The sequence below is a fragment of the Pollachius pollachius genome (assembly GCF_949987615.1).
Source record: "Pollachius pollachius genome assembly, chromosome: 3".
In the NCBI taxonomy this organism is placed as follows: domain Eukaryota; kingdom Metazoa; phylum Chordata; class Actinopteri; order Gadiformes; family Gadidae; genus Pollachius; species Pollachius pollachius.
The window spans coordinates 10,684,658-10,707,574 of record NC_136936.1 but is presented as its reverse complement, the minus strand read 5'-3'; the positions used below and the strand labels follow the sequence as shown (position 1 = coordinate 10,707,574).

General features: G+C 45.2%; 2 protein-coding genes across 2 annotated transcripts in view; one reads left to right on the top strand and one right to left on the bottom strand.

Moving 5' to 3' along the window:
• The window catches only part of cog6 (component of oligomeric golgi complex 6), a 33,488-nt gene extending 22,442 nt beyond the window's left edge, over positions 1 to 11,046 (bottom strand). Inside the window, exons 1-5 of the mRNA XM_079733412.1 lie at positions 10,870 to 11,046; positions 10,185 to 10,328; positions 9,034 to 9,105; positions 8,474 to 8,532; positions 4 to 115 (exon numbers count right to left, since the gene is read on the bottom strand). Of these exons, the coding sequence (XP_079589538.1) occupies positions 4 to 115; positions 8,474 to 8,532; positions 9,034 to 9,105; positions 10,185 to 10,328; positions 10,870 to 10,995 (513 nt within the window). The 5' untranslated portion in view covers positions 10,996 to 11,046. The remainder of the gene's footprint in view (positions 1 to 3; positions 116 to 8,473; positions 8,533 to 9,033; positions 9,106 to 10,184; positions 10,329 to 10,869) is intronic.
• Positions 11,047 to 12,081: 1,035 nt separating this feature from the next.
• The window catches only part of LOC307073450 (LHFPL tetraspan subfamily member 6 protein), a 46,633-nt gene continuing 35,797 nt past the window's right edge, over positions 12,082 to 22,917 (top strand). Inside the window, exons 1-2 of the mRNA XM_079733298.1 lie at positions 12,082 to 12,472; positions 13,499 to 14,096. Of these exons, the coding sequence (XP_079589424.1) occupies positions 13,712 to 14,096 (385 nt within the window). The 5' untranslated portion in view covers positions 12,082 to 12,472; positions 13,499 to 13,711. The remainder of the gene's footprint in view (positions 12,473 to 13,498; positions 14,097 to 22,917) is intronic.

The following is a 22,917-nucleotide window of genomic DNA, read 5'->3' as shown; positions in this document are numbered from 1 at the left end:
CACCTCCGTGATGGGGGTGTCCCTTGCCCCGCGCAGGGCAGTCATCTCCTGCCCGCTCAGCTGGAACTTGGTCAGGAAGGCCTGGGCCACCTGCGCCCTCACCTCCAGACGATGGCTGCAACGCAGAGGAACACCCGTCGCTCGTTCATCGGCTTCATCTGCAATCCTTCACTTGTTCATCCGTTTACAAGGCAATCCTTCACTTGTTCATCCGTTTACAAGGCATTCCTTCATTTATTCCTCTGTAGATAGGAAGCCCTTCACTCATTCCTCTGTTTACAAGGGAGTACTTCACTCCCTCACTCATCTTTATAGGCAATCCTTCACCCATTCATTTGACTGAAGGCAATACAGTTAAGGTTTATTGCTGATTATAGGTATCCTATCCTTGGTACAGAACTTTATAGACAATTAATTGTAAAAGCGTAATCTCTTCATGACACAAATTGTTATACCATTCCAAGCCTGCAGTTTATGACTCGATAAACAAAAAGGCAAAGTGTGCATGAACCTTACACACACAACCAAATGCATAATGCGTCTGGGTTGCGCGTGTGTAATGGTGTAATGTCCAACAACATGCTGCAGGTGGCAGCAAACCTCCTCATAACTGTCTGCTTGAGTATAGAATAGTATAGCATCCACTGAAACTCACTGAACCCTTCCAAACTGAGGTCAAAAAAAGAAGAAAAACAGAAATTAAATAAAGACAGAGGAAATCAGACAGACCTGGAGCCTGTTGCTATCGGTAACACCCGAGAGATAGCTATCTGTGTCACAGCTTCCCAACACAATGGTCACCATAGTTACCGCCATGCTCACACGGGGACCTTGTGTCATGGGATAGGCGGCTAACAGAGAGCGAGAGAGGAATCTCTTCCCCTTGCCAACTCATCCGTATAGTCTCTCGCCCGCCCTCCCGGGATGGGCTCGAATGTTGTTTAAGCTTACCTCCCTTGAACTTGGAACAGTGAGCCAGAATGGGTTGAGTATGAATTTCGGGCTTCTCTGCATTTGAAGTGAAACCAAACCTCTCTTTGTGTCTGTTAATGGGATCATTTATGATGGGTCTTTTTTTATATTGGTTTTTGAGATCAAGTATGAAATATACAGGCCTCAATTTCAGAAAATCTTTTCAGAAAAATAAATGTCCAAAGAAGCAATTGTTTCTGCGGTAATAGGCGATTAAAACTATAGCTTGTATCTTCATCACAATTCAGTTGACTGTTTCCTAGAATAAACATTTTTGAGCGACAGCAAGAATGACAATTTGTCATCAAACAGAGTGCATCAATCAATCAACCTTTATTTAAATCGGGCTTGACAAGGAAAACAACAGTCAAGTCAAATGTTGACTTGATGATTTTAGAGGAAGATGTCATTCAGCCTGTCACTATTTAAAAATAGTTACAGTGTCCTCAGTTTGAGCAATATCTTCATACTCACTGTACAATACATAACAGTTCTGTTATGCATTACATAACAGACCTGTCCTATTTGACTTTAAATCACATCTTAGCCCCAGGATGAATACACCTGTACATGTGTCTGTGTCATGACTACATACATTCTTCAAGTGTGTATCATTACAAAGTTCTGAAGGCACAGCCAACTCCACGTACTAACCACAAGGTAAGAGCTCTGTAGGAGCTCTGTAGGAGCCTGTTCCCTGAAGGAGAACTCCTCATTTCCTAAGTTCACACATGGAGTCGTTCAGCAGATGCTTTGATTCAAAGGCTCTTGGAGAGGCTGAGAACAATCACAGCAGACAATCCATATCAAGGGCAGCTACAAGAAAGTGCTGCAAAAGTTCTAGTTTCAGCAACTGCACAGAATGCAGAGGACCGATAGGAGTTGGTGAGAAATATACCGAAACAGAGGGATGAAGGACCTTGATAGGGAACATTATCCTGCTTATAAAAAGTATTCGTACTAAAGCAATCAGCTATTGGATTCAAAATCAAAAAGAAAAATTATATCCTTTCCACAAAAAGAAAGTCAGTTCAATTCTATCCATAGCAACGGTCTGTTATTCACAACAACGGTGTACTTTTCAGAAAATAACAGTCCGTAGAATAGTGTAATTGACCATCACAACGGCATATTCAACAACCCTAGAGGAGGTGGTTTCAAGTGCATCGCAGTGGGAGTTTGTGGATCAAAGTCAGATATGCTCTGAATTCAACACGAGTGTGAAAACAAAGAGCCCCAGCGTTTTGAAGGGCGGTGCTGACGGCTGCATTGGGTTTCTGACAGTGAGCCAAGCCCGGGGTGAAGCCCCCACTCTAAGCACCTCTTACAGAGAATCTTACCTCGCTGAGCCCCCGCTGTAGGGATACCCAGCGGGCGTGTACCATTGCACCCACGCGGGCCCTGCCTTTTTTTTTTTGTGCAACCAACCGCAAAAAACGCAGTTCTATCAAAGTCAGACTCGGATACTAGAACACTCTACGACACAATCAAATGCTATAAAGAAACACCATGTAATCATCTCGACACCTGCCGGGATACGCTACCTGACCTGAAATTAACCGTTGATAAATAAGCTCATTCTTCAAACACAGAACATAACTACAGTTAACATGTTCAATCTTTAAAGAGAGGAAAATGATAGCAACAAAAAAGCTAAATAGATGTGGCAAATGACAAGGTACCATCTCCGTGAAGCCTTATCACAACATACTGAGCCACGTTACTAGGGTGACTCAACAGTTAAAGGCTTGCGGAGCTGATCGACCGCTCTTGTCTGGGACGAGGAGGTGGAATAGAGGTCTTTGCGGGCTGAAAACCAAGCGATCTTCACCTCCTCTGATGGCTGGGTTAAAACCCATTTGGGGGTCCGGGGGGGGGGGGGGGGGGGCGGTTAGCCACAGAGGTGAGGGGAGCATTCGTTTTGCCGTGCGCTGATGACCCCCGCGCACATTGGGGGCCTCGTCACATTCACGTGCACGCTCTCATATTCACATTGTCATAGGCACACATACACTTGTGTATTCACGTGCGTGACCTCATTAAAAGCCGTTCAGGGCCTCATGACCTTCCAGTGTCACTTCACACCGCGGGGAAGGGTTCTCCGCCAGCAGTCCGTGTAGCCCCGCTTGCTACGCCTGTAGCTGGGGTGAAAATTAACATTTTGAACACTGTATGATATCAACTAGTGGCCATTCTGTCTCAGCAGACAGAGCTTTTATCTGAAGTGACTTGCATAGAATTTTGATAGCAGTCATGTAAGAAAAGGTAGGATTTAGGAGGCTTCTGACTCAGGGCTGTCTAGGGCTGTCGGCTTTGAGGATCAAACCCAGAACATTTTGACCGGGACTCGCAGCCCCTGGCCTCTACACTGTCCATTCGGCATTTAGTAAGAGAAATATTTTGCACTTTTAGGCAGAAGAGAAATAAAACCTGCAATAATTAGTGGCCACTTCATATGACATTGACATTTCTAGAGGGAAGGGGAAAGGGGAGTACAGCTCTCAAAAATGCTTGGTTTGATCAACGCCGTTTAGCCACAGGTGATTAGTCGAAACCAACCGCAAAGACCCCTAAGGGCAAGATGGCGAGCGAGGCTGTGTTCTCTGCGTGTCTTACAGCGGTTCAGAGGCGTCTGGACTTGTCTCGACACGGCGCAGGTGGGTTAGCATACCGTTAAATCACAGAACAATACACAACACTTATTGAGCTCTAAGTGACAGCTTCTTTCGGCGTCTCTTTCAGGCCTGTCCCGACCCGTTGTGGGATCAAGGGGAGGCGCGGCCACGTCTCCAACGAGGTGGTCAAAGAGGGTTCCCCTTGTACCATAGCTTCCGCTGGCTTTTCAGTTGCGCGTTGAAAGAATGAAAAAAAAAAACGTGTTAGGGCTGTTTGCTCGATTTTCTGTTAGTTTTGTTTTTGTTTCCGTTTCATTTAGAAAGCTGACAAAAGGCCCTCCCGTGCCACCGAGAGATAAGAGAGCAAACAGGAGGGCAGGAGTAAGCACACAAGGCCCTGTGTTTGTCTGCTTTTGGAAAGTGTGCACACAGCTGTTTACCCCATCACATCGAGGCCCTGCGAGCTGCACTAATTAGCAAGTGTTGCTAACGGAGGTTATGCTACGAGTGGGACTGGGTCAGACTGAGAGAGAGAGACAGGGGACACCGGAAGGCAAAGACTTGTGTTTCCATTATTAATGACTCCAATTTTTACATATAATTCTATTTTCTTAATAGTTCGATCGAATTGATGAATTTTTATTTCAAGGTGTGTTTTCAACTGCAATAATCGACAGTGCATACAGTATATTTGTACAGCTTGGAACTATCCTCTCAAATGTAAGTCAAGATTGAAATCCCAGATGGGAAATTAGGGATCATTTCCTTGACTTGCAAAAATCCAAAGAAGAAAAGTTCAGATATATTGCTTGATTGCACATTGAATATGATATATCCACTGGGCTTCCATTTCAATAAAAACACACCTATCAGGAGAACCAAACTCTGGCTCCATCTGGCCGAGGGTCAGCCCCACTCTATAAAACTACAATGTCACACAGTCAGACAGATGGTGCCCGCAAGACTGATGGTCCCCACGAGACCATTACATAAAGTGTGTGTGTGTGTGTGTGTGTGTGTGTGTGTGTCCCAGGTACAGTCTTCCTATACTTATCTTTTGTGTCCTAGTGTGTGTTTAGTGTTCCAGTTTGTTGCCTATTAGCCATGTTTCATGTTCCGCAGTGTGCCTCGATGTCTGAAAGTCCGCCACCCCACCCGGCCTGTACTCCTGGTGTGTCACGTCATCATCAGGGTTGGGGATCCCTCTCGCACTGCTCTCCCGCACACGACAGCGCGTGTCAGGTGACCACATTAGAGTGTTTAAAACCAGAAAATGCAATTTAACACAAGTCTGCGAGTGCTCATTGAATGCTGATTGTCCAATCTCAGGGCTGAATGCACACGGCACAATGCGTCCTTTTGCATTAACGTAACTGAAGTAAAAATTGTATCCTGCCCCTTTTGTGGTGCTACAGGTCAACGTCCCCGACACGAGCTGTCCCATGATGCTTTGCGGCATGCGTTGGGGCCTCCGATTTCAAAGTCACCGGGGAGGGGCGTTTCTTCGCTCCATCTGCAGCGTCCTGTGGGGCGGGGCTGTCGGGCGGGGCACGGAGCAGCCAGCTGCAGCCTTCCAGCTGCTAGCACCACCCCAAGCGTGCCAGAAACACGTGCTCTCTCACTCTGGCCGCACGCCACACCACCAGTCCCAGGCGCAAGGTGAACCAATATCACTTGTCTTGGCTGCCAGAGAGTTGCTACACACAGACTGTTGACATCGCTATTGATGTGCCCTCACTGTAAACACACTTGTGTAGATTGATTATTAATTTATTCTGTTGGCCAGCAATGTTCCGATTACCATCAACACATTTGCACATATTTGCGAGAGTGAGGGAGAGACCGAGATAGAGGCAGAGACAGAGAGAGAGAGAAAGGTAGTGGGGCAAATCCATCAAGAGTTCTTAACTGGCTGTTCCCCATCTACGATTGCGCTCTAGTTCCAGGCTAATGCATCAGGGCGCACGTGAATATAGAACATCAGCACATTACACTCTCCTCACTCCAACCTCACTGAGAGCTGGAGATAGAGGATGTAACAGTCTCTCCACCAGGCCGGCCTGCTCATGCACTGATGTATGGAGAGCCAGGAAACCAGTGGAGCGTGTACAACCGCTGAATAAAGAACGGGGAGGGAAGCAGAGCCACGTTGAGCTGCCGTCTCACTCTGAATAACTCTGGTCGATGGCTGGACCCACACACAGTAGGGCTGCCCAATTAATTGCATATTAATCTAAATCTAGATTTAGCCCCTGCAATCAGCTAATTGGGAAAGTGAGCAATTCATGTTTTACTAATTGTATTTGTAATATAACAAGATACATACAGTGGGGCAAAAAAGTATTTAGTCAGCCTCCAATTGTGCAAGTTCTCCCACTTAAAAAGATGAGAGAGGCCTGTAATTTTCACCATAGGTATACCTCAGCTATGAGAGACAAAATGAAAAAAAAAATCTAGAAAATCACATTGTCTGATTTTTAAAGAATTGATTTGCAAATTATGGTGGAAAATAAGTATTTGGTCAATAACAAAAGGTCATCTCAATACTTTGTTACATGCCCTTTGTTGGCAATGACAGAGGTCAAACGTTTTCTGTAAGTCTTTACAAGGTTTTCACACACTGCTGCTGGTATTTTGGCCCATTCCTCCATGCAGATCTCCTCTAGAGCAGTGATGTTTTTGGGCCACACGGACTTTCAACTCCCTCCAAAGATTTTCTATGGGGTTGAAACCTGGAGACTGGCTAGGCCACTCCAGGACCTTGAAATGCTTCTTACGAAGCCACTCCTTCGGTGCCCGGGCGGTGTGTTTGGGGTCATTGTCATGCTGAAAGACCCAGCCACGTTTCATCTTCAGTGCCCTTGCTGATGGAAGTAGGTTTTCACTCAAAATCTCACGATACATGGCCCCATTCATTCTTTCCGTCATACGGATCAGACGTCCTGGTCCCTTGGCAGAAAAACAACCCCAAAGCATGATGTTTCCACCCCCATGCTTCACTGTAGGTATGGTGTTCTTTGGATGCAACTCAGCATTCTTTCTCCTCCAAACACTACAAGTTGAGTTTTTACCAAAAAGTTCTATTTTGGTTTCATCTGACCATATGACATTCTCCCAATCCTGTTCTGGATCATCCAAATGTTCTCTAGCAAACTTCAAACGGGCCCGGACATGCACTGGCTTTAGCAGGGGGACACATCTGGCACTGCAGGATTTGAGTCCCTGGCGGCGTAGTGTGTTAGTGATGGTAGCCTTTGTTACTTTGGTCCAAGCTCTCTGGAGGTCATTCACTAGGTCCCCCCGTGTGGTTCTGGGATTTTTGTTCACCGTTCTTGTGATCATTTTGACCCCACAGGGTGAGATCTTGCGTGGAGCCCCAGATCGAGGGAGATTATCAGTGGACTTGTATGTATTCCATTTCCTAATAATTGCTCCCACAGTTGATTTCTTTACACCAAGCTGCTTACCTATTGCAGATTCAGACTTCCCAGCCTGGTGCAGGTCTACAATTGTGTTTCTGGTGTCCTTTGACAGCTCTTTGGTCTTGGTCATAGTGGAGTTTGGAGTGTGACTGTTTGAGGTTGTGGACAGGTGTCTTTTATACTGATAAGGAGTTCAAACAGGTGCCATTAATACAGGTAACAAGTGGAGGACAGAGGAGCCTCTTAAAGAAGAAGTTACAGGTCTGTGACAGCCAGAAATCTTGCTGGTTTGTAGGTGACCAAATACTTATTTTCCACCATAATTTGCAAATAAATTCTTAAAAAATCACAATGTGATTTTCTGGATTTTTTTTTTCATTTTGTCTCTCATAGCTGAGGTTTACCTATGATGAAAATTACAGGCCTCTCTCGTCTTTTTAAGTGGGAGAACTTGCACAATTGGTGGCTGACTAAATACTTTTTTGCCCCACTGTAAATAGGATTTTGTACACCAGTTACATTAAAATAAAATTACAAACCGTTTCCACTCTGCAACTGCTTTATTATTAATGTATTTATTTGCCGTACGAACCATGTTAATCTGTCGTTCACAATATCGGGCAAAACAAAACTATAATGTGGTTCTAATTGTGCAGCTCTTACCCAAAGCCCCTGACCATCAAACTTTGACCCTGAGTAGACTGTTGTCTGGCTACTCTGAGCACGATCTCTGCACGCTGTGCTATAGTTGAGCACCAACACAGCCCACCATCAATTCAGATATACACTGCTGGTTAACACAGCAGTTAGCATGCTCATGTAGCACAACATGCTAACAGCTGTTCTTCATCTTTGGATCCCAAAGCTCATTCATTCATAGCCATTCCCATGACTACGTACTATTTCTTATTTATTAAGTCATTGGTGCTTTTATCCAAAGCGCTCAGGGCATGGCAGAACCAAGAACCAAAAACCTTTGAGCTCTAATGCAGAACATTTCTGCCTGGTATGAAACACTGTAACCACTGCACTATCCTGCCAAAAATTGAGGATTAAATAAGGATTATGCAAATAACCATATTTTAATACTTTTTCTCTGGAAATAAAAATACAGCAAGCTAAGGAATATATCAATATTACTACTTCTTAGCCTGTACACCACAATGTACTTGTACCAATGGGTGGTTGAAACCATTTCAAAACACTGTGAACATTGCAAAAACTTTGCAGACCAACATAACTAGGCCTTACGTAACATTCATTTTACAGAACACATTGCATTATTATAAATAACTTAAAGAAATGTAGGATGGCTTATATATTAGCAATCCGCATAACGTTATAACAGCCTTGCTTTATCACACTAATTTGTTCTCGTTGAGCCAGAAAGCAATATGGGTCTTTGAAAAGTCCTCAATGATTTCTATTTTTTTGCTGATAACAGAATGCGGAAGAAAAACTCACTTTTCCCCCTGGAGTTTGTTGGTCTTTACTATCAGGTCCTGGGTCTGCTCTTTAGCTGCCTGTTGAAATGAAAAAGCATTTAAAGCATATAAAGCATTCAACAACAAAAGAATAAGCCTAGTGCTTCATTCGAATACTGAAATTTAATATGTGGGACTAAATTGCTGAGATTCAAACTATTACTCTTTATAACTTATAATTTAGCATTCACATTTATCCAAAGTGACCTACAGTGAATTAAGATCCATGTTATGGAGCAGCAGGTGAGAGGCACCTTGCTCAGGGACACCTACAGCTTGGGCAGGCAGCTGACTTCTTGCGCATTAAAAAGGTTGGCAAGGTCGCAAGAACAAAATGACTTAAAAAGGTGGCGAAAACAAACAAGCGCAGGGACCACGCATTTCTGTAACCTCCGACATTTTGTAACTTGCTGAAATCTTTTCCGATGACATGACTGGTGTGACATTCAAGGCAGGCTTTATTTATTTTGTTTTATTGTTCTTAAAAGTTAACTAAAACACCTTCAATGCTGTAAATATAAAGTCTGTTGGCCACCGTACCTTTAGCCTGCTGGTCATCTCTTCACAACATGTGCTCATCGCATGGACGTCCTCATTAACACTCTCCAGCTCCTGAAGCAGAGAAACAATGGATAACACAAGGCTTTAAGATGATAATGTGCACTACAATGACCTGCTCTTTTCACATTATAGTGTTGCCCAATATAATGAAATAATGTTCCCCCCCCCCCCATACCGAAATTGGATGTAAAACTATTCCGATAGCACTTCTTATCTGCCAATAAACTTATATATGTGTAACAAATATTGCCTATGCATAGGTATTTTGCTTCAAGCAGTAAAGGAAAACCATGTTTTAACAAAACCCTGCTTTATTGAAAACAATTAACATGTGTATATAACTGTAATCTCTGCATTAACTAAACACTTCAATTGCATCAGATTTACAGTACCATCCAGAATGCCACAATGTTCTAGGATGTGGCTGACTTTGTGTATTAAACTTGCTGCGCTCAAGAACACACTGCCTGACCTGCTCTTACTTGTTGAAAATTAAGATCTTCTGAACTTTAAGTGAAATTGGTTTGCTGTGCGGAGAACATCGACTATGCCAGATGACTTCCTACACACAGGGCGTACTCGAGACATTGAAGTTTTGCTTTTTGAAGCGGAATTCAATTAAAACATAGAAAACAGAACCGTAAACAGTAAGAGAGCATGGTGGTGCAGCACCACTATTCGATTGTTTTAGGAGAACCCTGATATGTTTTCAGATAATCTGGTGTAGTTAGGCTTTAAAAAAATAATTAAAAAATACAAGGCACAACAGAAATATAACAAATGTTTAGTGACTATGTAGAACATGAGCTAATAAACACATTATTTAACCTTGACGTTAAACCTTTGCTTAAACTGTGTTTAGCTTTCTTAAAGTTTATTATAATTTCTGTGTTTTTGTAGTAAGTAGATAACCATCACCTTGTCATAAAAGACTCAATGTTATACAGGCTCACATTGCTATATGGCGAATCTGATCGATTATAAAAACACACTGAATTTGTTTTCATAACCATTTTCATGTCATATTTCATATGTGGTTTCCTTATAAGCATCCCTGAGGTTGCATTCATTCATAAATCATAAATCTCTCGTACACAGCAATACTTTGTATGAGTGTGGCTTATGCCTACCTCTTTGACATCTTTAAATATCCTTGCAAACTCTTCGTTGATGGACAGGCTTCGCCTTTCGATGTCCCCCCTGAGGTTTCTCCTTGTGCGTAAACTGTTCTCCGTGAAAAAGACAGACAGCGCTTTCAACGCCTCCAGCATCTCCTAAAACCACACAGAATATATTCATGAAGGACCAGAACAAAATAAACCAAATCTAGGCATGGCTAGATTCATTAAGGTACGACACCACTTTCAGGTGTTGCAGCAACAAATAACAAATAGAAACAGTGCAAGTCAAGGCAGAATAATAATACAATAACAAGTGATATACATAGAGTATAAGGCTGGCTATTAGGACTGGAGGTTGAATATATAAAATAGCATTGGTACAATAAGACCTGAACACTATTATAATTATTACCCATAAAGCAATTAACATAACATTACATGACGATAAACAGCGACTTGAAAGCCTCCAGAATCTCCCGAAACAACACAGAAGAGGCTTATATGTCACATAACAGCGTTGCTGGATTCATTATAAAGGTTTGTCACCTAAGCATAATGGCGAGAATACATAGACTGTATAAAATTATGACAATGTAATTAGAACTGCACACACCACAACCGACATTTAACATTAAAATGCAATAAATACCATGAATAGTGGTTGGTGCTATGGGGGTAATAATACGCTTGTCACCTTGTCATTGTCCAGCCGTGTCTCCAGGATCTTATTCAGCTTCCTGGACAGCGGGTTGTTTTGTTGCGGCTGTACATTGGCGTTCTGGACAATCTCGGCTGACATTTCCACCTTATTTTCGGACATTGTAAAGGAAAGAAGACCAAAACACAACCAAAACACACACCTCCACGTCGACTTCCGGGAAACGACTACGTGTGGCAGGAATTACGTTCCGTGTAGACCTAAGAGATGAGAGGTTCCGGGACACTCGTGTTGTGGAAGAGCGCGTACAACTATAAATAACTAGTTATAGTAGTTAATAACCTTCCTCATATGGATAATAGTATTTATATTAAAGTTAAATTAAGCGTTATTTCGGAAAGTTTGTACCTAAATATAGATTGGACATTTGATTTTATATATATATATATATATATATATATACATATATATATATATATATATATACATATAGAGAGAGAGAGAGAGAGAGAGAGAGAGATTTGTATAGAAGCATATTTTATATATATATATATATATATATATATATATATAGAGAGAGAGAGAGAGAGAGAGAGAGAGAGAGAGAGAGAGAGAGAGAGAGAGAGAGAGATTTGTATAGAAGCATATTTTATGTTATACTTCATGTGAACTTTATATTTTACCTTTTTTTTAAACTGTATCCAACCTTTCTATATATTTGTTCAATGTAGTTTGCGTGTCTGCGTGAGAGAGTGGTAGGAGGGGGAGAGAGACTTATATTTCACCTTTTTGTTTTTGAGAGAGAGAGAGAGCGAGAGAGAGAAAAGAGAGAAAAGAGAGAGAGAGAGAGAGAGAGAGAGAGAGAGAGAGAGAGAGAGAGAGAGAGTGTGTGTGTGTGTGTGTGTTTGTGTGTGTGTGTGTGTGTGTGTGTGTGTGTGTGTGTGTGTGTGTGTGTGTGTGTGTGTGTGTGTGTGATGGGTACTATGGTCTTACCTGGAGACATTTAAATGTTTTCATTTTTATAGTTTTAATTATTGTTATTTTATTTAAAAAGTAGGCTACTATTTTTTCGTGAGTCAACTTATTTTATTACTGTGGATTGGCAGTAAATAAATTTATGTTTTCCATGCCAATAAATTGCCCGTTGAATCTTGCAATTTGAGAGAGCGCGAGGGAGGCATGATCAGAGAGAGGGAGGGAGGGAGGGAGGGAGGGAGGGAGTTATGCGAGAGGGAAAGAGAGGGAGGGAGGTATGCTAGAGGGAGAGAGAGGTGTCCAGCCCCTGGGTGGGATCTGTATAATGATTGATGGTCACCTCCAGAGAGTTTCCCAGACCAGCCCACCAGCTCCACCGGACCCTAGGAATACCGAGAAACGGGATCCCACTCCCAGCAGCAACACGTCCCGGACCCTCACAGCTACAGGCTCTCCACGAGTCATCTTCTCGCTATGATATCACACGGAGACGGATAAAAGCCATTCCCGCTGCCGTTGTATAAACCGGGACTCTATGATCGTCGGGATTATCATCTGCTTCCACTAAACAGAAACTTTTCCAACGGACTCGACACGGGAGAGTAGAGGCAAATGGGAACATACGTCCGACGACCTCTCGGGAACGGTTTATTTCTTCCAACATGTAAGTGTTATGGTCTCCGTTCATTCCACGCATTCCTATAGATAGATAAACAGCCTATATATGGATAGAGTCTATATAAACCCACGCTTCTCCTTATCGCCGCGCAAAAGGTATCGTTCCCATTACGCGTCCACTAAAAAGAGTAGTTAGATAAAACCTGACTGGAAAACAAGACATCTAGAGCTTTATTATCTTTAAACACATAATCCCAAGGTTATGGCTTTACGAGCGGAATGCATGGCGCTGTGAAGCGGGGCGATCTATGCGCTCTTGCGCTCCATCGTCTTTCCGCCGTAGGAATTATTTTGGAAGGTTCAGTTTCTGCACACATCTTATTAAGGAATCCACACCAGAACGTGATTGATGCAATTGAGGATATTTGTCAAATGTTATGAATGTGCTAAGTTTTTTGTTGCTGTCTAAGAAATAGATCAGAGAGCAGACAAGTTCTCTTCACGACACGATTGTTGGGTTTATGTTGATTAATCAAAATTAAAACATTAATTTGCACATTGTAAAGCGTGCACCGACTTGTTTTTATAAATGTCAATATCAGACTACTAATATATCAGGTCACAATTACGGATGGACTCATTTATTCAACAGCAGATTCCCAGAGACCAACTCGAAGTAGGATGCCGAGCAAAAGGCCGCTCCATAGAACTGGTCCACTTTACCAAAGGCTACAGACTTTAGAATATAGTGAAGCCTCGTTTCATTATACTTACAAATATACTCCACCAGTCTGCTTCAAAGCACTAAAAAACCCCGAATATATTAGAGAAGAAAACCTGCTATGTTTTGTTCACATTTATAGCTGACCTGATACGTCTGATGCTGGGAGGGACTGGTTTGGGGCTGATATCTGACACCTCTGTTTAATAAACAGTTCTCTGTTACCGTGTCCCTCACCAGGCCCGGCCTATAAAGTCACATCTCGGCTCACACTTGATTTGTGAGTTATGATATGTTCATAAAGTGTCCGCAGGCGGCGTGGCCTCATCCATCTTCTCTTTCTGCTGACAGGGGCTCCGCTCCGCTGACAAGTTGAAGACCGCTGCTGTTAAATGCTTGAGTTACCTCATCTCAGGCCAGCGCCCTTAGAGCAAGGCATCGCCGCTGCACCGCATCTCTAAAGCCAACGCCCCCCCCCCCCCTTATCCCACTCCACCAAGAAGACTACACCCGGCCCCGGCCGATACTGTCCCTGTCGATTCTTCATCTCTTTTTGTCGCCACCATGGCGTCCAGCCTCACGTGCACGGGTGCGATCTGGGCCCTGCTGTCCATGCTGTGCGCGGGGGCCTCCTGCGTGGGCTTCTTCATGCCCTACTGGCTGCTGGGCACGCAGATGGACAAGCCCGTGTCCTTCGGCACCTTCCGCCGCTGCTCGTACCCGGTGCGCGACGAGGAGCGGCAGGCCACGGTGATGCTGGAGCAGTGCGGCCGCTACGCCTCCTTCCAGGGCATCCCCAGCCTGGAGTGGAGGATCTGCACGGTGGTGACAGGGGTGGGCTGCGGCCTGCTGCTGCTGGTGGCGCTCACCGCCCTGATGGGCTGCTGCGTGTCCGATCTCATCTCCCGCACCATCGGACGCGTGGCCGGCGGGATCCAGTTCGTAGGCGGTGAGTCTCATTTTTTGACACTGTCCTTCCTTCTGTGGTTCTGATCTCCACCTTGCTGTGTTTCCTTTTTGCAGTTTAGATATACACTCCACCCCGCCACCCCCCGGTTCCCAATCAACATCACCACCTCCACCTCTTCTCTTATCTCCCAACTGTCATCTGATAAAAACATGGTCTCTTTTACTCCCCCGTCAATACTCCCCACCCCTGTTTGTTTACTTTGATTAACCGTCGGATGGAGACTTAACGATTAAAGAAACACAGAACAGAAACAACGATCCAACAGCCAAACCAGCAGCACGCTTTCATGTCCACATCTGCTCTCTCTCTCTCTCTCTCTCTCTCTCTCTCTGCTATGTTTGTTTCTTTGCTGGTTAGTTTGTGTTTGTTTTCTCAAGTGTTCTGCTCACACTCCTGAAGCTTGCGCTTAGAGACTAGCCAACCCCCCCCCCCCGCTGACACACGCTTGATCCTCCATCTCTGCGCTCTATACTTTCTGTACATTTGATATTGTTCCCATCTGTTGGCCTACTTTGAGGATTTGTGGTCTCCGAAAAACGCCTCAGCCATCCAGCTAAAAACAGTCACTCACATTCTGTGGCGCACCACCCCGCTATTTACAACTCCTCGGTGCTCGGCTTGGCAAGGGGGGCACGGCGGCGGGGGTTGGCGTAACAGCAGGTTGGAGGCGGATTTGATGGAGCTGTTGAGGGTATATGTATTTTTTCCTTCAGAAGGCTAAGAACCTGCAAAGGGGGGGCCGCACGACCTCGCACTGTGGCACACTCTGTGACAGGCTAAGCCGCGCAGACACGTGCAGAACTCACCGTTTACTGACACGCTAGGCTGAATCACAAGAAAGCTGGCAGGTTGCCTTTTTTTTCCTTTCGTGTTGAAAGTAGTGAGTTGTCACTTTTGTAGTTACCCTCTAAGCTCAGAGCGGCGTGTGGTGTCAGCGGGATGCTATATTTGGTTCCCAGGGATTTGTATTTATTTATTTATGTATATATAAAAAAAAAAACGTGGCAGGCCTTTCATTGCATATTTTTTCTTAGATGCTCATAAATCCCTGACGCATGAATTTAGATATGAGAAAGTGAGCCAGAGAGAGAGAGAAAGAACATGGAGAGATATAGATGGAGAGAGAGAAAGAGGGATAAAGATGGTGAAAACTAGCCAGAGCGAGAGAGAAATGAGAGCAAGGTTAATAGCAATGAGAGAGAGAGAGAGAGAGAGAGAGAGAGAGGGAGAGAGAGAGAGAGAGAGAGCGAGCAAGGTTAATAGCAATGAGTGAGAGAGAGGCAGACAGACTTAGTTAGAGAGAGCGAGCGAGAGCGAGAGAGAGAGAGAGAGAGAGACAGAGAGACAGAGAGCAAGGCAGATAGACACGAGAGTGAAAAAACGATGCAAAGAAGTGCTCAGTTCTTTGTAGCTGGGGTGCTGGTGTCAGTCCATAGGCCAGCGGTGTTAGAGTGTTAGCGCGCTAGCACTGAAGGGCTAATTGGAAGTGACACTGCTGGCAAACTCACTGGCCCACGCATGGTATTGTCTCCTATCACTTACTTGGCGAGAGACATTGACTCTGTTCTGCTAGAGAGAGAGAGAGAAATTGAGGGTCAGCGAGAGCCAGGATGAGAGATGTGTAAACGATAGATATGGAGAGAGAGAGATGGAGAGAGGGAGAGAGGGAGAGGGGGAGAGAGAGAGAGATGGAGAGAGGGAGAGAGAGAGATGGAGGGAGGGAGACAGGGAGAGATGGAGAGATGGAGAGAGGGAGAGAGGGAGAGACACAGGTGTAAAGCAATGATAGTAGCTGCTATCATTGCTTTACATGGGGAATGGGTTAGCCTAGCGATTGTAATACTTGCACTTGGTTCTATGAACATCTTTACTGTACCGACAGCGATATATTGTTTCACTTCTTATGACAAATGTACTTATTGTAACAAATGCACTTATTGTAAGTCGCTTTGGATAAAAGCGTCTGCTAAATGCCCTAAATGTAATGTAAATGTACCATGTGATGCAAACATTTGACATCTACATCTGTTCTGGTCACAAACAAATAGGGAATCCACAAAAAAAGGGAACCAATGTTCGTGTTGAGTTTCCGTGATTAATGGGAGCAGGGTTCTTTACTGAGGCATGCAGTATGCATGGAGCAGAGCTCTGTTGTTAAAAGTATTGAATTTAACAGCATACTGGTTGCTGCCAACCTCCCTTTCTTCCCTTATCCCTCCCCCTAGTACCTCCCTCCCACAATGTGCTAAAAGCAGTTGTGGTAGTAGTAGTAATTGTGGTAGTAGAAATGATGAAAGATAATGAGAAATATATTCAAGTGGTTCCAATACTGAATGAAAAAACAAAACATCGGACGAAACCAAAACAATTCCATAAATGGAATTCGCCAGGCCTGATGAATCTCCAAACAACCCGTCGAGTTGAGATGATACTTCATAACTGAGTGTCCATATCTAAGCATCAGGGCAGCTCCTCTTCACGATCAAGAACACCCAACAAGGCGGTGTGTGTGTGTGTGGGGGGGGGGGGGGGGGGTTTACGGCTGGGTCGGCAGTTCCGTGGTGGGTCTATGCAGACCAGAGGGTTTCACAAGAGAAACAGCCTCGCTCCGTGACCTTGACAGATACACCAAGCACTCTCGTGCACCTGGGGGACAAAGAGAGGGACAGAGAGTTAGAGGGAGAGAGAGGGAGCTCTCTCTCGGGGTTGATGGACTAGGTTGGAAAACACTCAACACAGCAGAACTCTCAGTAAGAACAAATAGGTTCCGGTCAGCGATGCAGTCAGCAAACTCAACTTATCTCCTTTGTGTACACTTTTCTTTCTCTCCGGGACGCTTAAATAACACATATTTTGAGAAGGCTATTCATCATCGAGTTTATGTTACTTTAAAGGAAGTGTTTCAGCTAACCACAGAATGCTGCTGGTAATTATATTAATGATGTTAATTATGTTATTATTATCCGACAACGCAGATAAGTGCCGGCACTCCTATGAAGAACTGTTAACTGTCATTCTCTGATTCATGTCACAACTTGCCTGTTTAATACATATTTGTGACTTGGTGACTTTAGTGTGCATACTGAGTTTCCATTCAGTTGCGGAGAAACAACATTTAGTTTCTCCATAATTACACTTCCATACAAAACTATGCAGACTTTTAAGTGTTTATAGAAAACAAAATGTGAATATAGTTCTTTATTAAACTTTAGTAAACTGAACTCAAGTAGAGAAACAGACTCTACAACCCAAAGTATCATTGCCTTAAATCTGAGCTACTGTTTTACATACTTGTTGAATAAAGATTACTGATGCTGAACTGCTCCGGCCAGAAGCACAAAAAGATAAAACAGAACCCACTGCTGACTAAGTCCACACTTATGCAGACACAATTAATAATGCATCCTTTTTTCTCCATGCTTTTACTCTTCTGTCAACACGAAAATGCTGTTTTCGTCCACCTAAAGACATTTTCATTCACACTCTCCCATGTGGATAACTTTGGATAACGTGTCACGGCCAAGTGAAAAACCCATGAAAACAGGAAGCTTCACGACTGTGACATCGATTGTGATGATCCAGACATTGGCGTCCCTAGCCAGAGCGGATCCGGGCATGCGCAGCAGAGAGAATGCATGAACTGAACCGCGGTGAAAACCCAGCATGGGCGGTGGAAAACGCTGTGTGGACGGAAACGTGGTCCCTCTAAAAAAAAACAAAAAAACATTTGAGGACAGATCGGGATGTAGCAGGCGCGGCTACAGAGGGGTGTGTGTTGTTGTGGTGCGGCGTGTGCTCCGCTAGCCCCGGCCAGCAGCTCTGTCCCTGGCAGTGCTTTGTGTTGTCCTGCTGGACCACCAGGCTGCCACCAGGGTGTTGTCCTTGTTCTGGTCCTCTGAGGTCCGGCCAGCTGGACGCGGGCCAGGACCTGGACCCAGGACGTGCTGTTCTCCCTGCCAGCCCTCATTTTCGAGAGGTACAAGACGGAAGGGAGGAAATTAAGTGGCCTGGTTCTTCGCTGGGATGGAATGTCCTGTTTATCCCTCCGGTGCACATTTAAGGAGGTTTCTTGGGGGATTATTCCCATGATGCATAGCAATGAAAAATATGCATATTTTAAAAATACAGGCACGGCGAAGTGGCTGAGGAAAACAGTGAGGCGTGTGCACATTAAATCAAAGTAAAATTTGCCGGCTGAATATGGCATGAAGGTAATAAGACCATATGTTCAGGGGGGGTTAAAAACCCAGAGTAAGCGCAGACTCAGAACATTTAAAGAATGCAGAGACGTGATCTCAGAGCCAGACGCTCTAATTCAAGCAAGAGACGGGAACCAAGGTAATGAAAGTAGAATGTGCGGATCGCCAGCATAGAGATGTGTGGGTTCAATTCCCACTATAATATGCCCCCTGCCCCCCCTGGCCTAGTAACTTCAGCAAGGCGAAATAACCCCCGGCCGCTCACCAATTACCTGTCTCTGTATGCACTGTAAGGATGTGAAGATTTGTATCCAATGCCTTGATAGCAGCACCGAGAGCTTACTCTCCAAGCATTGAACGCTCTTAAGCATGGGTAAGAGGATCATTAGTGATCTGGAAGTGATATCAACGCAGGTAGAGGAGATTATTGATTATCCACTCAGCCGGAACGCTCTCATTTGATCAGAAGATTGGTTCACATTACTGTAAAGCTGCCCTTAAAGAGCAGGACAGTACAACATTTAAACTATACTGCCCGATTACAGTGCAGTATAACTGTACAGTACAATATGACTATCCTCCTAATGCAATATAACAGACTGCAGTTATAGCAGCAAATATATGACAATAAATGTGGCTTTCCTGAGTACTGAGTATCAATACACCTCTTTAAGTGACAAGCGTAGCCCTGGCCTTGAGGTCAGAGCACCATGATCGACAAAATAATCAATATTTCACCTTTGGGCTCAAGCAACATGCCCCTGTATGTAAAAATTACAACATTAAAAGCAGAGCATTCGGAGATGCTGGTTTGAGGCTGTTTCCCTTGGATCTCAGTGTGTGGGAGGCTAAGATTGTCCGAAGCGTATTTCCATCCGCCTGACATCTGAAACCTGCACCAGCGCGATCCCAGCAGCGAGGAAGGGTTCTGAACAGACCATAATTGCTTTCATGTCCAGTTATTGACGGTTACAGAGTGTTCTTCTCCTCCTACTCTTCTGCAGCGATTGATCGGCTAAAGTGCAGTCCATTCATACAGGAAGTTAATCTCTACCCCCCCAACCCCCATCCTGGGTCCACCCCAACACCCCCCCCCTGGGTCTTGTGGGGCTGCGTGAAGGCTGTGTTCTGGGTTTTAGGGTGCAGTGGTGCGGTATGGTTACGTGTGGCGTCTCGTATGCCCACTTCCTGTCCTGTCATCGCCCGACTATTTCCATGACTCCCTCAGCCGGCCCGTCACCTTTGCCCCAGTTCATTTTCCTCCTTCCCAGCTCTCTCGCTCCCTCACACTCTATCTCACTCTCTCACACTTGCTCTCGACATCCTACACAGCTCCCTCGCTTTCTCAGTCTCCCTTTCCCTCGCGTTCTCTTTCTATCTGTTTTGCTCACTCCCACGCTCTCTACCTCTCTTCGTCTCTCTCCCTCTATCTCTCATTCCTCTGCCTTCTCTGTCCCTTCTTCTCCCTCATTTTCTCCTCCTCATGCTTTTCGGTCTCTTTGACGCTTTTCTGATCTATCTCGTTTACTCTTTATCGCCATCCCCCCCCCGAATCCCCTCTCTCTCTCTCTCTATCTCTATCTCTCTCTCCCTCTCTCTCTCTCTCTCTCTTCCTCTTTATCTCCTCCCCTCTCTTACAATTACCTAACTCTCTGTCTCCCCTCCCTGACGTTCCCTAACTCTCTGTGACTCCCACACACTGACTGTCCACCCCCCCCCCCACATTCTCCCCACTCCCTTGCATTCTCTCTCCCCTCTCTCCCTCTCTCTTTATCTCTCCCACCCTCTTACACCTACCTAACTCTCTCTCTACCCTCCCTCTCGTTGCCTACCTCTCTGTGACTCCCACTCACCCCCATCTGTCCACCCCCCCCCTCCACATTCTCCCCACTCCCTCGCATTCTCTCTTCTCTCTCTCTCTCTCTCTCTCTCTCTCTCTCTCTCTCTCTCTCTCTCTCTCTCTCTCTCTCTCTCTCTCTATCCTTCTCTCTCTCCTCTCTCTCTCTCTCTCTCTCTCTCTCTCTCTCTCTCTCTCTCTCTCTCTCTCTCTCTCTCTGTCTCTCGCTTTCCTACCTGTATACATTCTGCTGGTCTGGTTTGAGGGGAGGAACAGATTTCCTTGAGTGCTCAGTGGCCCAAGACTGGTAGAACGAGGCTAACAGACAGATGGAGAGTGAGAGAGATAAAGAGAGAGAGAGAGAGAGAGAGAGAGAGAGACGGACACACACACATACACCAAAGTTGTTCGGGAGAAAGTGGTAAAAAAAGAGGCAGAGATAGAGAGAGAAAGAATGGGAGCGACAGGTCAGACAAAAAGCGGTAAAAGAGATAAGAGACATTGGAAGTGAAAAGAGATTGAGTGGTCAGAAAGAGGGAGAGAAAAGAGAGAGAGAGGGAGAGAGAGAGAGAGAGAAAGAGACTCAGAGAGCAAGTGAGAGAGTGGCAACAGAGAGAGAGAGAGAGAGTGACAACCAGAGCGGAAAGCCAACCATCAACAGGGATTTAATTCTGTCCAACAGGAAGCAGGCGAAACCAAAGGACAGACAGGAAGAGTTATTCTAGAGGGTTCTGTCGCTAAGCTCTTGTTGTTTTTATCCCGGCGTCTGGCTTGACGCTCATCCCTGTCGTGGCGGACCTCACTGGGCAGAGAAGCGAAAGTGTTTCTGTTCCACCGAGTTTATCTGCTGTCTGCCCGTCACTCCTGAATCACTGCAGCCCATAAAGAGCAGAAGGTCTCTGAAACTAGAGCCCTGCAGAGGCAGACGAAGGGAAGCTCTAAATCTAATCGTCCGCTCCGACCTTTCCCTGGTTTAAAAAAAATAAATAAGGTGATTAAAAGAATAGCTCTTCCAGAAAGTAGACTGTGAGAAGTTTTGTGTTTTATTTTGATGGAGGGAACAAACCAATTGTTTCAACGCCAGGCTGCGTCGTCGTTTATTGCTGGCATTTCTCCATCGGTTGTCATCTGGCAGACACGTTTTAGAATAACTAACGGCAGGGCCGTACTTGTCTGGGTGGATGGACACGGAACAGATAGGGACACTGTACCGCAAGATTAAGACCCTAACCTTGTCTGAGGGGAGTGTCTAAAGCATGGCATGCCTTTCAACGTAAATCTCAAGATGTTTTCAGATGTGTCCCTGGCCGGGAATTACGGTAAGAGATTAGTTTAGACGAGATTAGGTATGAGATTAGATTAGAAAAGATTAGGGGAAAGATTATATCAGACTAAACCAGATTAGATTACATGGGATTAGTTCAAATATAATTTTATATTGGATTAGGTAAGAGTTTAGATTTGCTGAGATTAGGTGGAAGATCAGATTAAATAAGATTAAATTACATTAGGCATGTGGCACATGCATTCCGGCCATGGTGCTCGTCATGTTGGCACCGGAACTTTAATAGTACAGTTTATTATAACCCCCCCCCCCCCCCCCCCCCCCCCCCCCCCCCCCCCATACACACACACACACACACGCATACACACGCACGCACACGCGCTCTCTCTGAAGCGTGGCTATAGGTCAGACAGCAGGGCAGCGGGGGAAATAGGAGAGGAGCCAGATGTCAGGAGACAGACCTGTAAATAAAATCACAAAGCATGGCTGTGTCTATTTGTGGCGTTGGTGAATAAAACACCCCCGGCACCAGAATGGATCTGGTTTCCAGCCTGTATATCTGTCTCTTTATCCTACTGAGCTCTCACACTACAACACTTACTCACAGTTCACTTCCCTCCCACGCTCTCATTCCTTACCGTCTCTTTGGTGTCAGCGTGTCTACAACAGAGACGTGAGTGGAAAGGGAGAGCCCTTATGAAAGACAGTAGCGGAGGAGTCAAACCTCATTTATAGCCGGCGTGCGCGTTCAGCGGAGCAGGCGTTACGGAAAAAAAGGACATCCTCGCGGTGCATGGTTCACACGGCGATTCGTCGTGTGAACCACGCACCTCTGAAATGTAGAAGCCCTGCATGCGTGGACCGCGCTACCTTAGCAGCGTTAAACCGGTGACTAGTCCGTGGCGGTGAGTGGGCTGTCACCGCTCTTCACAAACAGCTCATCACAGCAACGGTTAATGCCGCTTACGAGACAAAAGGCTTGCTGGTTCGAATCCCGCCCCAGCGGCTGCCAAATGATGGTCCTTAGCAACACATCCTAACCTCTAACTTCTGCTGTAGAGTGGGTCGTTGCTTCTCTGAGGTCACCGGTTGTGTGTGCGTGAGGGTTGCTGGTTCAATTCCCGCCCCAGCAGCTGCCGAATAATGCTCTTGAGCAACACACCCTGACCTCTAACTCCTGCTGTAGAGTGGGTCGTTGCCTCTCTGAGGTCACTGGTTGTGTGCGCGTGCCAGGATGGTTATGAGGCTGCAAAAGCACTGAACAAAAGCAGTCTATCGTGTCCTCAATGTCCTTAACATAATAGTGGGCTGTGGTGAATGTCTGATCGAATTGACTCACTCGATTCTTCCACTCATTTATTGGGGGATGAGACAGATATTCCCCCTCCAAAAAAGCCAACATTGCAGCTCTGCCTATTAACTATTAAACACAGCCAGTCAGTCTCATGACGACGTCCATTAGAAATGATTTGCAACCCT